Raw genomic sequence first — 16,685 nt, 5'->3', positions numbered from 1 at the left:
CACCCTCAGGGCACTCTAGTGCCAGGAAAACGAGTATGCTTTCCTGGCACTAGAGTGGTCCTTTAAATCCCTTTGTTTATGAACCCTAGTCACACCTCTCTGCATGTGACTTGCACAGCCTTCCATAAACACTTCCTGTAAAGAGAGCCCTATTTAGGCTTTCTTTATTGCAAGCTCTGTTTAATTAAGATTTTCTTATCCCCTGCTATGTTAATAGTTTGCTAGACCCTGCAAGAGCCTCCTGTATGTGATTAAAGTTCAATTTAGAGATTGAGATACAATTATTTAAGGTAAATTACATCTGTTTGAAAGTGAAACCAGTTTTGTGTTTTTTTTCATGCAGGCTCTGTCAATCATAGCCAGGGGAGGTGTGGCTAGGCCTGCATAAACAAAGTGATTTAACTCCTAAATGACAGTGAATTGAGCAGTGAAATTGCAGGGAAATGATCTATACACTAAAACTGCTTTATTTAGCTAAAGGTAATTTAGGTGACTATAGTGTTCCTTTAATCCGAATGGCAAAATGGAGTTGGACTGTGTTGGGTAATTTTTCCAGATCTAGCTATTTTTACCTCCACTTGTCCATTCACATTTAATTTATAGAAATTTAGGGCTTGGTGAATAAGACTGTACTGCTGTCTAAATATCTAATCCCTATCTATCTGGAGGGAAGTTATGGGGTGGACTGTTTCATAATTACATCTTTGTTTACTGATTGTGATCTGTGAAACCTGTTCATAATCAATTTGCTTAAGACTGTTTGTAAATTATACATCTGAAAAATAAAAATGTTCTCACCTTCTAGGCAAAAGGAGATTTAACATAAAGCTGTGGAAGACTTTCACTGACTGTTTCAATTGCCTGCCTATTGCTGCGATTGTCGATGAAAAGATATTTTGCTGCCATGGAGGTAGGTGGTAGACCCTGGGATAAACATGCTATGATTGTAACCTTTTTATTGAGTTACATAGGTTTTTGTAGCTATTTTGAAGGGTTGTTTTTTTGCTGGAGAGCTGGGTTTCTGCCAAAAGGTTTTATGGTTTTAATTAAGTATACAACTGGTGTTGTGGTTACATTTCTGAAAACCAAATGAATATTGCGGTTGATAAAAGAATGCACGTTTGTAAGAACAAATAATTAAAATCTTATAATCTTATTATATTCTCAATAAGTAACACATTGTGCTTTTGTAACATTGGAGTTTTCCTGAGGCCTTCTGGCGGTATACGTTTTACTTTGTATTGATGAAAAGTTTCTGTATCATGAATACTAATGCCCTGTTTTTTTTGTCGCCCCCCACAGGTCTCTCCCCAGATCTGCAGTCTATGGAGCAAATTCGTAGAATCATGAGGCCTACAGATGTCCCTGACACAGGTAATGGTGGTTGCATACAGCAGTTTCCTTAAATGATTGCTAGTGGCTCTGGCCATTATGGAGATAATTGGGTTTGGATCAATGTTTCTTGGCTGTGACTCTTTTAGACCTGGTCATGGTAGGGAGTCTGGATGTTCAGCATTTCTGCTTGGAATTTGCACATGAAGAGAGATTTGCAATTGGGTGCTGGAAGCTAGTTGAAGCCCTGCATGCCTGGTTAAATGGTCCTGTCAAAGGCTTCTCTGACCTCACAAGGGGCTGGGTTGATCTAAAACCTTATGTTTTTATAGTTTGGAGGAGGGACCTAATGTCAAAAAAGATTGTAGTAACCCTGTAACTTGGTGCCATGAACCAAACAAAACCCTGAACTCTTATTTTTCCTTTGGCTTCTCATTTCTTGTAGAGCATAGTTTCATTGTCAAAGATTCATTCTCAACAGACTTGATAAATTTAGGAAAAAATAAAACCGGAAAAAAATCTAGATCATTTATTCCCAATACACTCCGATATTAACTTAGCCAGTCTTGCATTTTAGTGTGCATACTGTCAATTTAAAGCACTACCTTATCAGAATAGGCTTACTTTAAAGGGAAGCAAGCCTTAAAATGTTTATCCTGCAGTGTTTTGTGTAAACTAAATATCTAAACTTTTTTCATGCCCAAACTTGTTTATCTGCTTGGGATATAGCAGTGGAATTATATAGAGCTTCTTGTTTTCCGTAAACAAGTTCAGTGGTTTGAAAGACTGAGAGGCAGGGAGTGGTGACCAGTTAAGAAGTCAAACAATTCTGAAATGATTTGACCAGTTACTTAATGGTTTGGCAGGCACTCCTGGCTCCATCATCTCTATAGTGCACTGCAGTGCAAATCACATCCAACAGTATATTGCTTAAAACATGATCTTGTTATTGATCCTTTTACATAAACTAGTTTTTAGTCACATGAAATGTTACTTTTGTATGCTGGACTTGTACATCAGAGGTCTAAATATGATCATATTCTCCATTTGACAAGTTCAAATCTTTATAGTCTTGTTTAAATAATCGGTTTACGAATCTGTTCAGTATCCAGTTGCCAGAAATCCCCATGCAGTGAAAGAATATAAAAAAACACTATATAGTGTCAGTGTCAGGAACAGAAATCTATATTCCTGACCCTATAGTGTAAAAAGCAATATTTAGCCCCCTGGTTCACTTTTTCTCCCTTTTTATTAAAGACACCCTGACCCGCCTCCTTGGCTGACATCAGATTTGTTGAGCTCAGCCAATCAAATGATTTCCTATAGGTGGTTATTGCGCATGCGTGGCAAAAACCCACTCTGTGTCAATCAGCATCTCGATGAGGAATGTTCAGCGTCTCCATGCTGATCGTGAAAACATTATTTTGTTAGAATAACCCTTCCTATGCTGCCGAAAATGGCGATATTCAACTCTCCTGCCATCAAAACACTCAGCATGCTGGTGCAGTCAGATTGATGCCAAATTTGCACAGAATTCACATTATCCACCCAGAAGTCTTGTTCCAGGCTTGCTAATGACACCCAAGCACACAGCAGTCCTTTATTACAATAGATTGCCTCCGTGTTGAGTCAAGTACGGACAAGGTTCTCCTGTTTGCTATGCCCAACAGGTTAAGTCAGCTGATCTGGATACAGACAGTCAGACACGCATACAATGGCTAGCCTTTTCCTAGCAATTGATGCTGCGTTCAAAAACAATGGAAAGTTAAAATAGATTTGCATAAAGAGCTTGTGTAAAAAGAAAACTAAAAATGCATAGACAATGGATGAATCATTTGGCCGGGACAATACCCTTTCTGCTTTGGCAGTCCTGTACCTCCGTAGTGTAAAAATAATTTTCTTCTTGGTATCATTCTAGTGTGTCAAATGATTAAGGTCTTAAAGTTAAACATGCAATCTACTGGAAGTTTTGTTTGCCAATCCCTTTTGAAGGCACAGCTATACCCTTGGTTTGCAGCGAGAAGGCCTTTTTGATCTACTGCGGTTCTGCCAGCGAAGCCTCCTGTAAACAGAGCAGATGACTGAGCTGTCTGTAAACAGGCTGCAGTATCCTGGAAATCTGAATCCATGGAGGGAAGCGATGACATTACACGGGCTGCAGGATCCGTGCCAAGACTTCAGAGCGCAAGCTATAAATAGAACAAAATGGATGGGTCTCATTGAAATTCAAGGAGAACCATTAGACGTGCCTGCTTCATAGCTTGAAAGAGCACATCTTAAAGGGACCATTCAAGCACTGCGTAACTCATATTCATTATGGTTTAATCTGAAATGTGAAAGCTGTTCAGACATATGCTGAACTGGTGCAGCCTTGAACCCCGCCTCCCTCACGGGGGGAGCCTCACTGTGATGGAGTCTTACCAAGCACTGTACGCGTTAAATTGCAGACACTTCAAACATGTTTAAATGGGCACTAATTATTTAGTTCTTGATTTAAGGATGTTCCATGCTCACAATTTCATTTTCACACTGCTGGTTTATCTTCATTCTGTGCAGAGGGTGTCCTGACTTCCTCTACAGCCTCACTTTTTGCTCAAAGCAAGAGTTTCTGGGACATGTAGTCCAGTTAGCAGCTGTCTAATCATTTCCTTATGACTTGTCAGTGTTGGACACTGCATGTTAGGTGGTAGAGACAAAAAGGAGTAAGAATAACTAAAAATATAATACAAATTTTAGAATGGGAAAGGGGTAAGTAAGATGCAAGAAACTTAATTTAGAAACTAATACTGAATTAAAGGAGAACGGTCACCTCAACACTCTTTTTTAATAATGATCCTTTCATCAAGGTTTATAATGAAATGGTTTCTTTGTTAAATGAAGTGTATGTATAGAAATACTTATCCCTGTGACGTGTCATGATTCCCTTTAACCCCTTAAGGACCAAACTTCTGGAATAAAAGGATCATTCTATATTAAGTGTTAAGGTGACCCAATTGTCCTTAATCTGGAAATTCAGACCCCAGGGGTCCAACCTTTTGGCTTTCCTGGGCTGCATTGAGTGAAGAAGAATTGTCTTGAGCCACACATCAGACCTATAATCTAGTTCATGTGTACAAGTAATACGTCATTAATAAGTCATTTTCTTAGTTTTAAAATTTTAATTGTTTAGTAGATAGCTCCATAATTTAGTATCCTTAAATATGGTAAACCCACATAAATATAAATAAGGGAGTGATCTAGTAAACACACATGTAAATGCATACAGAAATGCATACAGATGCGTGCATGTACATACATCTACACACGCACACAACTCATGCATGCGCATACCATCACAGATAATTCTCTATCTACTACACGGATACACACAAACACAAAAATCATTTATTATGCACACACTTGGTAATTAAGAGGTCCACCCAACCTCCTTACCTTGCTCTGGGAGGGTTGGAGCAGATCATCTGTCCCTGTTGGCTAGCTCTGAGCTGGGATCACTGCTTTCTTCCTGCACAGGTCCCTTGCGCGCCAGTAGTGATGCCTGGATGTCAAATCCCAGCTGCTGGCTCACCGAAGGCTGCGAGAGTCAGCTGTGCAGGAGGAGCACAGTATGTAAAGGCCTCCCTCGCCGCATGGCAGTCCAGGCGGCAACCGGGTTGCATTAGAAGTGGATTCAGGCTGCATTGTTGCCCATAGGTTGGCTGGGCACGCCTGATTTAGCCCAAAATCTTTCATAGGTTTGCAAAATATGCTGAGACCTCTTGAATATTTGGTCCACTGTTTCTATCCTGTAACCATCACTGCATGAACATCCTATACTTGGCAGCTGTAAAATAAAAATGTGGCCATGTTTAACCTTTGAGTGCCCCAGCAATACAAAGTCACTTATTGGGCACAAACAGTTTTTCCAGTCTTGCAGAAAAAGCTGTCTTTTATTTGGAGTGGTTTAAAACACCATGAAATCTACAGACCTCTGCAGAAAATAGTCTGACCTTATCCTGTGGATTTCACAACAAGCAAATGCTGGTTTTCTTCCTCCTGATGAGATAAATATTTGGTGTTTGGCACAGGTCTCGCTCCTAGTTTGTTTTTCATTATTTTCTTTGTATCGTGTTACACAGAGAGCAAGTTCCTGGTTCCTGCTCTGTAAAGTGGATGAATGTCCCTTGTCCTGATAGGCAGCTTTACCGATGCCAAGTTCCATTATTGTTATAATTGGCATTTATAACCAAAGAGCAAACAAATTCCACAGAGCTGGACAATTTATTATACTCTAAACGACACAAAAGGTAAAGCCTGAGAGTTGAGATCTAACAATTTAAACTCTTATTCAAATCACTTGGCTAGATAGCAGGTGAGCTTACAATCTAATATTCCATCAATTTGATTTCACGAGCGATTGGTGTACAATCCCATTCTGTCTTTGGAGATCCATTTTTCACTATAATTTGTTGGAGTATCGGGAAGTGTTTTGTGTCTGTATTGTTTATCCTGGTAGAGGTACTGCAGGATAGTACTTGATGCTCCATGCAGTTCCCAGAAAGGATTGCTGTTGGATTTCTTATCTCCCCAAGCTGTAGCGATGGTCTATGATTGAAAGAACACTCCAAGCACAATAACCACTGCTGTCATACTGTTTGACTTCTTACCGGAGGTCTGCCGGATGCTGCTGGTCACCTCCACTACGAACACCATGGTGCCTGACACTTTTGGGCAGGAACTTCTATTTTTTATTTCTTCTGAGTAAAGTCCTGCAATGCAGGGCATGACTCATTGCAGAGAGTGTCAGCTGATTTTAAGCACGTAGGAGTGGTTAGGGTGCTTGAGTGTTCCTTTATTGTTCTGCAGGTGTTTTGTAAGAGGTTTGCATATTCGCTTTGAGGATCCATTTTGTGTCTTGCTTATCTTGCACTAAAAGTGAAAGCAAATCTGCTGGGTAAGCGAGATTCCGCCGTGCTCTGGGTGGGGTAAGCGAGATTCCGCCGTGCTCTGGGTGGGGTAAGCGAGATTCCGCCGTGTGGCAAATCTATTTTTAATCTGTCCATGTTGTCAGACTTATGTCTGGATCAGTAGAAACGAATATTTGTGTACCTTGTCTGGCTATTGTACTAATAGCTGTGCGCATGTGGTAAGTCAAAGAATAGGCATCCATGGATAGCCACCTTTAGTTAGAGGAGACTGAGTGGGTGCTCATTGTTGACTGCACTCATCATTTTGGTGTTTGTGTGTATTAGTGATTATCTCTCCCACCTGACTGCATACATTAGTTTGTTTTTTGTTTAAAAGTGTTTGGTGCTTAGGAAAACTAGGCTTTACTTGTCAGTTCAATAAGTATGTAATATATGGCCTATTTATGTGCACAACTTTTATATATCTACTGTTCTAATGATTGGTGCAAGAAAGCATTCCTTTTGTCAGCAAGTATTAGTTTGATTCGATAAATAGTGCGGAGAGCTAGTCAGTTGGGGACACGGCTGGTCATGATTGACAGATCTGCTTCAAGCAATGCTACACATCATATTTCTCAGTAAATGTGGAATTTGTATTTTGTTTTGTATTTTATTTGGGATGTTGCTTAATTCAGTGGAAACAAGCACCTATATTATAGAAGATCTATATTCTCTAATACTGCGTGGATGGATTAGAATTGGCCTCATTTGTTTCCTGTCAGCCTAGATCATAGCTGGGTGTGTGAGGCTTTACATGTATAAATAACAAGGCACGTTTGTGAGCCAGCTAACTCTGCATGTTCTTAAGGTCAGAGATAAGACCTTTACATAGTCCCCCTCTCCTGGCTTTGAATGTTTTATACATCATTGGTTTGAACTACTGCCATCACCAAACATTGTTTTATACAGTGTTAGCTTTTTTTAAAAAAACATAGAAAAACTTTGTAGGGCTCCTACAACTGAAAAAGCAGTCTGTGATAATGCTTTAATACTTGTACAGCTTTGAATTGCATTTCATGAGAATAAACTAAGCAAGTTAAAAGTAGAAGTCGGTCACTCATTATTTGTTTTTATTGGAGATTTGGTGGAGTGATATTGCATGTTTTAGTTCTATCATTTCACCATTCAGTCTGTTTTATCACCGGAGCTGGTCTTTGGGGGGGGGGGGAAAACAGCATGAAAATGTCTTTATATGAAAATTGCTGTTTAAAGCGTGTGCTTTTTCTATTGTGCTCTTAACTCAGTCAGGATTATCAGCTCCCAAATTGGTACCTGCTCTTCAAGCCTTTTTTTTTGGTTTTCTCCTTTGTGTCCAGCAAAACCATTTGCAGTGCTCCTTTACCCTACAGGAGCATTGGAAGGTTGTCTTGGGCACTAGAATGGTACAAAAATAGGGCAAATGGATGTCTGAAAAGCTTCCCTCGCTTAAATACATGATTGTCTGGGCAGCTTCCGTGTTAGAGGAAATATCACCCACCTGCTGAATAAAAAGTAAATTCTATATAAAAATTGGGTGGGGTCATTAAAAATATAAGCGTCTACTTGCTATGAGTATTTCATTCCTGTAAACGGCCAAAATTCATTGAGGTGATGGTGCAAAGAGTAATTGTGTGCTTTCCTTATGGTTTATAAGTAGATTGACAAATACCCAAAGCCCATTTACTTCATTGCCACTCAATCTCTTTGTGCAGTAAAAGTAGTAAGTGGTTATGGTACTAGTGCACCCTTCTACTGTACACATAACCATGTCTGGGTTACAACATTGGACAGACTATTCTGTATTATAGCCAGATTATAAACAAACATATGTGTTTAATATAAGTTTCCTGAGTGCAGGTTTTTTTTTTTCTTGTGCAGTTCTTGTTACTAATTATGCATCTTCTCTCAGGTTTGCTCTGTGACTTGCTGTGGTCAGACCCTGATAAGGATGTGCAAGGCTGGGGTGAGAATGACCGTGGCGTCTCCTTCACGTTTGGGGCTGACGTAGTAAGCAAATTCCTGAATCGTCATGATCTGGATCTGATTTGTCGAGCTCATCAGGTAGGTGTTCGTTCAGATCCACTGTCCTTGCACCATTACGCTATAATTCATGCCATGGCCTCAATGTTGAAGAGAGAGCCTGTTCTATCCATTAACCTATAACCCCTCCGTATAAGATCGATATTCAAAGTGCAGCATTATGAAGTATACAGTTTTTAATAGTCTGTATCCCCTCACAAAACTGGGAATTGGAGATGGAGTATTATTCTAGTTTGTGATTTTATTTTTTCCCCCTAAAATTTGCAGTTATTTTCAGATAACCGCAATTCCCTGTTCTGTAAAGAGTACTGAATATATGCAAGACAAAGCACTAAAGCATTAGGGACATGTCTGATGCTTGAAATATGGAAGAGACATAGAATAGTCAGCTTGAACAAGCCAGGTTAATCCTCCTGTACTAATAAACAAATCAAGACACAGCTGCTTGAAGTGTACTCTTTCACAAGAATTGAGACTTCTTCTAATTTTTGGTCAACCTGTAGATGGAAAGAAATCTGTTCAGTTGTAACATAATCACACAAAGCCCAAAAGGCTTCATGAATCCTGCTTATTCTCCATTAGCAATTTTGCTAAGCTGCGATATAACACTTTTATGGAAAAACAAAAATATAGCTTTTTTTTTTTTTTTATCTTGGTTACGTTTATTAAATATTTTTACATTTATTTAACTAGGATGGGTAGAAGTTAGTGCACTATTGGAGAATTTAGTGTTAGAGTAGTTAGAGGGTTAACCGTAAAAAAAAAAAAAATGCTTATTACCACTATACTTGGTACAAACTAGCGAAACAATGATCCAATGTCAAGATTCAAAATATGTATTTTGAAATGCCCTGGGTGACTAATTTATGAAATGGTATGCCTTTGTGGGGTAGTTTGAATAAGAAATCTGCTAAAATACTCCAAAATAGGACATGGGCCTATCAGAATAATCTGTGAAAATTCACACTTAAAAACCTGAAAATATCAGGTCTTTTACAGCATTGTACCTTCACAAAATTAGTGTCTAGGACTCTAGATCATACATTCACCATATTGTTTTACTCAGAAAATGTAACAGAACTTTAGGGGATTTTATCACAGTGGCACATATAAACTGTACAAAATGCAACATGCATGTTAAAAAAAACAAAAAACCTAAATTTTTTGCGCTACACATTTTGACATAAATTGGTTAAAAAAAGATTTTTTATTTTTTTTTTAAATGGTGACAAGTTATGGCACGATATACGCCATTTGAGAGGCCCATTAAATAATCTATGAAAATTTTTTTTTTTTTTTTTTTTGTCAATCTTTGTTTTTATTGAGGCATAAGGCAGTACAGAAAATAAAACAAGGGGTTAGCGCATGAAATACATATTGATTGCATAACTGATTGTACGATTATTGCATGTAATCCCAGATAGAGCGGCCTCATTTTATAGATGTTACAACAGAAGTTCTATGCAAGCTAGACAGGTTTTTAGTTATTTAAGGTTTTGTAAAGTAAAGAAAACACATGCCTAACGGTAACACATGACAGCATCTCCTATGTCGGACTGCCTCAAGTTATATTAGTTGAATAAACAATACGATTGGAAACAGAATGGCTTATTTGTCTTAATCTAGCTAATCATAAGCAAAGTATCAAGTGGGTAATTAAGTAAAGTAAAACAGTGCCCTGTACTATCATGAATGGTCATCAAGGTTATACTATGGCTGTGATTACTGCAGTTTATATGGCTTAAACATGCATCAAGTTGCATAAGTACCCAGTACTGCTCGTTGTGTCAAACTGGGCATAGTAGCTTTTCAGATAACGGGTATTGAGTTCAGTTGTATAGCAGTCCATTTGCCTGGCAACAGGAGGGTGCGTGGTAGGGCTTTGTCTGTTGCCTTCATCCGATCAGTAAAAGAAAAGGACATAAAACTCAAAATATGGTGCATGGCGTTTAAGGGCTAGAGCAGCTGCTCAGATCGTTAGGTGGGAATGTCCAGCACAGTGCCAGTCCATCAAGGTAGCTGAACCGATTCCGTCAAGAGGCAAGTTTGCTGTGTCGCTGGGAATGGTAGCACTGGCCTATTCTGTCTGAGTCCTTGGTAGCTTTCAGCCGATGCCGGTCAGGATCAAGGCAGGTGTCGGACGGATGGATGGTCGGTTGTTCGGCAGTGTGATGAGATAGACGTCAGGCCGTGTGGTAAGCGTGCAGAGGGGTTGAGTGCGGTGAGAAGCTTCTCCCCAGCTCCAGGCTTTACATTGGGCCCCCACCTCGTGTCCACAGACTCGGGTACCTCTCTGGGCCGGGTCTTTCCCTTTATGGGCGCTGTGGAGGGATCTGGTGGTTCTCCGCCGCCGGCGGCGGGCGACCCTCCTGCGGTGTGGTCGGTGGTTTGGAGAGAATCTCCTGTTGGGCCTCTGCCTAGAAGGGCACTCCGCCATTGAAGAATTGGCGGCCATGTCCGGGATCTGCCCTCTCCGGCTCGCAGTCTCCCGCTTCCCCACTACTGCAGGTTGGTTGGGGGTTTGGTGTAAACGCCGCTGCTCCAGTTTTTCCCAAAAACTATTCAGCAGAGCATCCAGGCGTACATGAAGGGGCTGAGTTTCTGCAGGCTCCGTGTTGAGGATTGTGGTCGCCATTTTGCGGTTTACAGCCTGCTGGTGCGGAGCCTGTTGTGGAGTGCCGTCGGTGTTTGCATCGTTTGTGGGCTGATGGCACATGTCGATGGGGACCGGGATAACCCCCGCCGGTCTTGGGGGGGGGGGGGGGGGGGGGGAGGGAGGTCCGATACTGCGGGTGCTGTGAGGGTCGGTGAGCTGGGAGAGCGGCCGCCTCTCTCCAGCTCTGCGAGTTGTAGGCCTCGGCCCTCCGGTTCAGCATCACAGCGGGCATGTAGTTGATCAAGGTGTCTCCCGATACCCCTGCTCCTGTGTGACAAGGCAGGGTGAACTGGGGTGCAGAAATTGTAGATTACCCCCTGATTTTTGCTTAAAACCGGGATCAGGCTCAGGAGCTCTCAGTAAACGTGTCTGTTCAGCTCCCCGGTCAGGCTCCGCCCAATCTATGAAAATTTTAACCCTAGAAACTGAAATGGCATTGTAGCTTCACAGAATAGTGGCAAAGGCATACAATGGGGGTATTTGTGTACTCAGCAGATGTAGCTGGACACAATATGGGGTTTTGTACAGGAATAGCACACACAAGCTTTACGAAATACACATTAAAAGAGCCTTGTTAAACGTGTGTGTGTAAAAAAAAAAAAAAAGCCAGTTTGCAGCCATCAGTGTACTTGGTCACTTTAATTGTTTCTGCTTTACAAATACTTGAACAACTTCAGGTTCAAACTACTGGGAAGTTATTGTATTATAAGAAATCATTATATACTTGACTGCTGTCCTTTGCACAATCAGATCCCCTAAGGCCCCTCAGCTAGCCAGTAAAACCAAAGCCTTGGCTTAACTTTTGAAATGGTGGTTCTGCAGTTTATCTAACTGTGTCATGTTCAACTAGATGCATTCTGCTGGGTTCTAGTCTGCTGGGTTCTAGTCTGCTGGGTTCTAGTCTGCTGGGTTCTAGTCTGCTGGGTTCTAGTCTGCTGGGTTCTAGTCTGCTGGGTTCTAGTCTGCTGGGTTCTAGTCTGCTGGGTTCTAGTCTGCTGGGTTCTAGTCTGCTGGGTTCTAGTCTGCTGGGTTCTAGTCTGCTGGGTTCTAGTCTGCTGGGTTCTAGTCTGCTGGGTTCTAGTCTGCTGGGTTCTAGTCTGCTGGGTTCTAGTCTGCTGGGTTCTAGTCTGCTGTGATCTTTGTGGCTCTGTCTCTCACTCAAGTGAGCATATTGTGCTCAGAGAGTATCTGCTGGCATGGTATGCTTGAATTGCATAGTGTGCATGTCTCCATTGCTCAAATCCAAAAATAAAGAAATCAATGTTTAGTAAATATACCCCAAAATTTTATTATTGGAGATTTATCTAGAAACTGCTTGCAATTGCTGCAAATCTCTTGTCTCTGGGCAATTGCTGCCTCTTGCGTTTTGGCTCTCTGGAGTTAACCAAGCATGAAGTAACAAACAGGACTGGTTGTCTGACAGCCAGGGGGGTGTAGAAAGGTATATTTATAGAAGTGACCATTTCTAATGAAATCGGCACTTTTTGGATGCACTCTTAACGCTTAAAGCACTAAAGCAAGCTGAGGTTCAGGGAAGTAGAACTCTGCCTCCAGCAGCAAAGTCACAGTTGGGGTTCTTTGCAAAGTCCCCAGACGGCGACAGTGCCACTTTAACACAAGTCTTCTCAATAACTGAAGAACCTGAACTTCTATGATGCACTGCCATTTTAAGACTGGTATACGCATCATGAGAGTTGTAGTTCTGCAACAACTTTTTTCTCACTGCTGCTTTAAAATATAAAATCAGTTTGACAAACTGTGTATTAGTTTTTTTTTGTTTTTTTTAAGGGCAGGAAGAACTCTAGTGATAACATTATTTGTTTACCTTTCACTAACAGGTGGTAGAAGATGGTTACGAGTTCTTTGCCAAGCGGCAGCTGGTCACCTTGTTTTCAGCTCCCAACTACTGCGGAGAGTTTGACAACGCTGGAGGCATGATGAGCGTGGATGAGACGTTGATGTGCTCTTTTCAGGTGATTTTCTTGTCTGGGTTTTGGTTTCTTTACACAAGCGATGCATGTTGGAGTCAAATCTGTGTTTCTTTAGGGAGTTGGAATTAGTGTATCATACTACAATCTTTTTGCCTTTTTATTTGTGCTTTTCTGTTTACTCCCATTCCTTCTGAAAGGAAGGTCTGTCTCCCATTAACTCTTATGTGAACTTACTATTTCACACCCCTAGAACGGTCAACTACATGTCTAGAGTTTGATAAAACGGTCTGTGCTGCTTCCCCATCATAGATAAAATGCTGGTGGGTGCTACATTATGTCAGAAGGCTTTTCCTGTGACTTGGCATTCCTTTGTGCTTAGTGCTGTTGGAGGGTACCTGACTGAATCAATTGGTCTAGGTTGCCTTGAAGTACAGCACACATGCTTTTCAACATGTTTAAGAATACTCTAAATAAAGTTTGTTATAGGACTAGCTCTACTTTACTCAAAGAGCTATTGGCAAGAAAGGCTTTGAGGAAGGACTGAATAAAATGTTCTGTGCTGATTTCAGAAAAAGGAAAAAAGTAGAAATGATTTACAAATTTCCTATAAAACGGGGCCATTGCCATTTATCTTGTTTCTTCTAAACGTTTCTGTGCATAGGAATACATCATTTAAACATGTTCACACACATACTTTAGAAATATGTATTTAAAAGAATTGGCAATAAAAATGACGTTTTAGAAAGGTTTTTAGTAAACATTGGTATCTTTCAGATCCTGAAGCCATCAGAAAAGAAAGCAAAGTACCAGTACGGAGGCCTGAATTCTGGCCGTCCAGTGACTCCTCCCCGGACAGCCAATCCTCCGAAAAAGAGGTGAAGAGGATACCCCCGAACGTGACAAGAACACCCACTGATCTCCATCAAGACAACTCCACCTTATACTAAGTGTGCACTGTAAAATCACCCAGCCCTTTCGATCCTTTTACAATGTCACGCGCAATTACCTTCACGAGACAGGTAAAAAGATTCCAAAAGAGGAAAAAAAACAAACAAAAAAAACTCTGCTTCAGTCCCCAAAAAAATCCACCTGCTCCAGTCCACAACAGGCTTGCAGAGTTCACTTTTTGTAATGCAGTCTTTTCCAAAGGGCCCATGAAAAATATCCCAGTCTGGGGTTTGTGTAATGGCGTGGTCTTACATTAATCCTTTCATCGCTGGTTAGATCTACATGGCGACCTAACAATTAACCGCATTCGTGGTAAATGTCTATTAATGTGTGTTGTGGGGGTGTTTTTGTTTTGATTTTGTTTTCTAACATCCCATGCTGGAGTGCAGAATTGTGCACCATCTCTGGCATTAAAGTGGTTACATTTTACCATTGTCTCTAAAACTTCACTGCTTTTATAACTGCTTTCAATCCTCTTTATTTAAAGGGTTAGTTTTAAATTCTACAATGTTGGAAAGCAAATCATTCATGCTTTTGTGTGTTGTGGTATTTGCTTTTTTTTCCTTTGTTCACACTTCTAGTTTTTGTTTGTGTTTTTTCTTTTCCCGCATCTGGTTCTGTAGACAAACAACCACTTTTTCATTCTGAGGCAAACATGACTTCCTCATGTCATGATGGTTTGTCTGCTTACAGTAAGCGGGACCCCGAGTTCCAGTGCACTGTTTGTTTTATCTTGAACTATATTGCATGTCTAAATGAAATGTTTAAATAAACCTCTCGCTGCACATAGGACACTTCCAGGTTAATGCGCGTATTTGCAGAACTTTTTCTTTGGTTTGGGCTCTTGAGTGCACTTGAACACTGCAGGAGGATTGCACCCTTCTCATGCCAATGATTTCACCCCCCACAATCTTCTGAAATAACTTATTCAGCCAGCGGCCACAAAATTAACAATGTACCTTTGAATGAGTTGTATTCTTTACAAGCAATCCACTAACTGCTTTAAATCTCTTTATTTTTTTTGTTGTATTCCTACCATTCAATAAAATGTCATAAGAAACGTTCATTAGTTATTCATTCATATCAGGGCTGTAGAAAGTAAAATGTGGTGGCTTGTGATTTGTTTTTTTCCCCACATATAATATGTGTATTTTTTGTTTTTTCTTCTTTCCACTTAAAATTCCGCCACTTAAAGGAACACTTGATGCAACACAACTACAGTGTGCTGCAGTGGTTATGGTGCTTGCGGTGTTCCTTTAAAATCCTGCTACTTCTTCCTTCCGACAACATGTGGTACAAGTTCCCCAATACTAACAGTGCTTTACTTCATGTATTGTAATGTCTTAAAGAAATATTAAGATTTAAAAGGTCACAATGTGTTAAATCTACTGCAGGTATTGAGTTCATTCCACAGTTAGTATGGAGTCCTGTGGTAGTGTTTTTTTTTTTTGTTTTTTTTAGTGTACAAAATGGCAGCAATAAATGCCTCCTGAAATGGCACTAACTAGGTAACACACAAAGAATAGCATTAACCATTTCATGTGGCACGCTGTAAACATGCCAAGTCTCCAGAATCCCAGTGTTGTGCTAGTTGCTCCATTAATGTATCTTCTGCTTTCTTTGCTGCTAATTCCGTTGTCATTTAAAAGCATGTTTAAGAAAGCAAGTGAAATTTATAGTCTGTTTACTCAAGAATTGTTATACAACTCTTAATACCTATTTTAATGTAGTAGATTTGCATTAAATATAGTTTGTCAAATTGATTTTAATATCTCCCCCCTCCACTCTATTGGTGTCCGTGCATAGCCTTTTTAGGGCTTATATTTGCAAACAGAAGGAAATGCGTGCAATCTCCCATAAAAGCTGTTTAGAAATTAGTGCTGTGGAATTCAATTTCATGTTTATTGACTTAATTCATTAAAGATCCACATTCTGTTCTCTCTTACAAGGTTTTTAAAAGTCTCCTGTGTTTTTGTTCGTTTTAAAGGGGAATTCCACGCTGTAACACTGTTTTCATGCATTAGAGATGACTAATTAAATACCTCTTTGAATTGCCTATATTTTTGTGCAAATATCCACGTTTTAGAGCACCTGCAAAAATAAACAGAATCACTGACCGCATTAGCACGGTGGGTTCTGATTAATGAATGGAACAAGCTGACTTGAGCACTCTCTGCTGAGTGTTTGTATAGGAGCAACACGCCTTACAAATTTTTACAGCTTTCGCCTGTAATATCATGCAAGGAGTGGTGGGCGTTTTAGCTATTTGTTTCTGTAATCATTGCATGGAGCCATTGTTATAGTGCTTGGCATGTTCCTTTAATGAAATCAGATTCAAAGTGTCATAGATTTTAGCAGCTCTTCCCTGACTGTGTGTAACTGTAACATGTCTGGTGTCTGCTGTGATATTCAGCCCCTTACCTGCATACCTTTTAAACTTACTGCAAGCATCACTTTGAAATCTGTCTTGTGGAATAGTACAATGCTTGGAGCATACAGGTGGTTGTTTAAAAACTAACCGCTCAAGCAGTTTGCCATTTTTTTTTTCTAAATATTTTTATGAAAGAAATTTAATAAAATTGCCGCACTCAGGTCAAATAGAATGCTCAAATGATTCTTTATTCACTAATACAATGAAATTTACCAAAAAAATATTCATAGTGTGGACTGAGGATTTGAAAATATACTGTAATCAAATGTAAATACAGTGCACAAATCACGCCAAAATAACCATAACCACTGTGTGAATGAAAAGTATTTACAAAAAACACAAAGTCTCTCCTTTGTTGCAGCATTAAATCATGAAAAGGTTATTCTCTTACAATTTTATTACGTATCAAGGAAAAGGTTATT

The 16,685-nt window shown here is 40.1% G+C and overlaps 1 protein-coding gene across 1 annotated transcript in view; it reads left to right on the top strand.

The window, feature by feature from the left end:
- Positions 1 to 15,780, top strand: part of PPP1CB (protein phosphatase 1 catalytic subunit beta) — a 45,335-nt gene extending 29,555 nt beyond the window's left edge. The window contains exons 4-8 of the mRNA XM_063444084.1: positions 806 to 910; positions 1,303 to 1,374; positions 8,167 to 8,318; positions 12,792 to 12,926; positions 13,659 to 15,780. Coding sequence (XP_063300154.1) covers positions 806 to 910; positions 1,303 to 1,374; positions 8,167 to 8,318; positions 12,792 to 12,926; positions 13,659 to 13,763 — 569 coding nt within the window. The 3' untranslated portion in view covers positions 13,764 to 15,780. The remainder of the gene's footprint in view (positions 1 to 805; positions 911 to 1,302; positions 1,375 to 8,166; positions 8,319 to 12,791; positions 12,927 to 13,658) is intronic.
- The last annotated feature ends 905 nt before the right edge of the window (positions 15,781 to 16,685 follow it).

The sequence above is a fragment of the Pelobates fuscus genome, chromosome 2 (assembly GCF_036172605.1).
Source record: "Pelobates fuscus isolate aPelFus1 chromosome 2, aPelFus1.pri, whole genome shotgun sequence".
Taxonomy (NCBI): domain Eukaryota; kingdom Metazoa; phylum Chordata; class Amphibia; order Anura; family Pelobatidae; genus Pelobates; species Pelobates fuscus.
The sequence above is the reverse complement of the archived record's forward strand: the minus strand, read 5'-3'. Positions and strand labels throughout refer to the sequence as shown.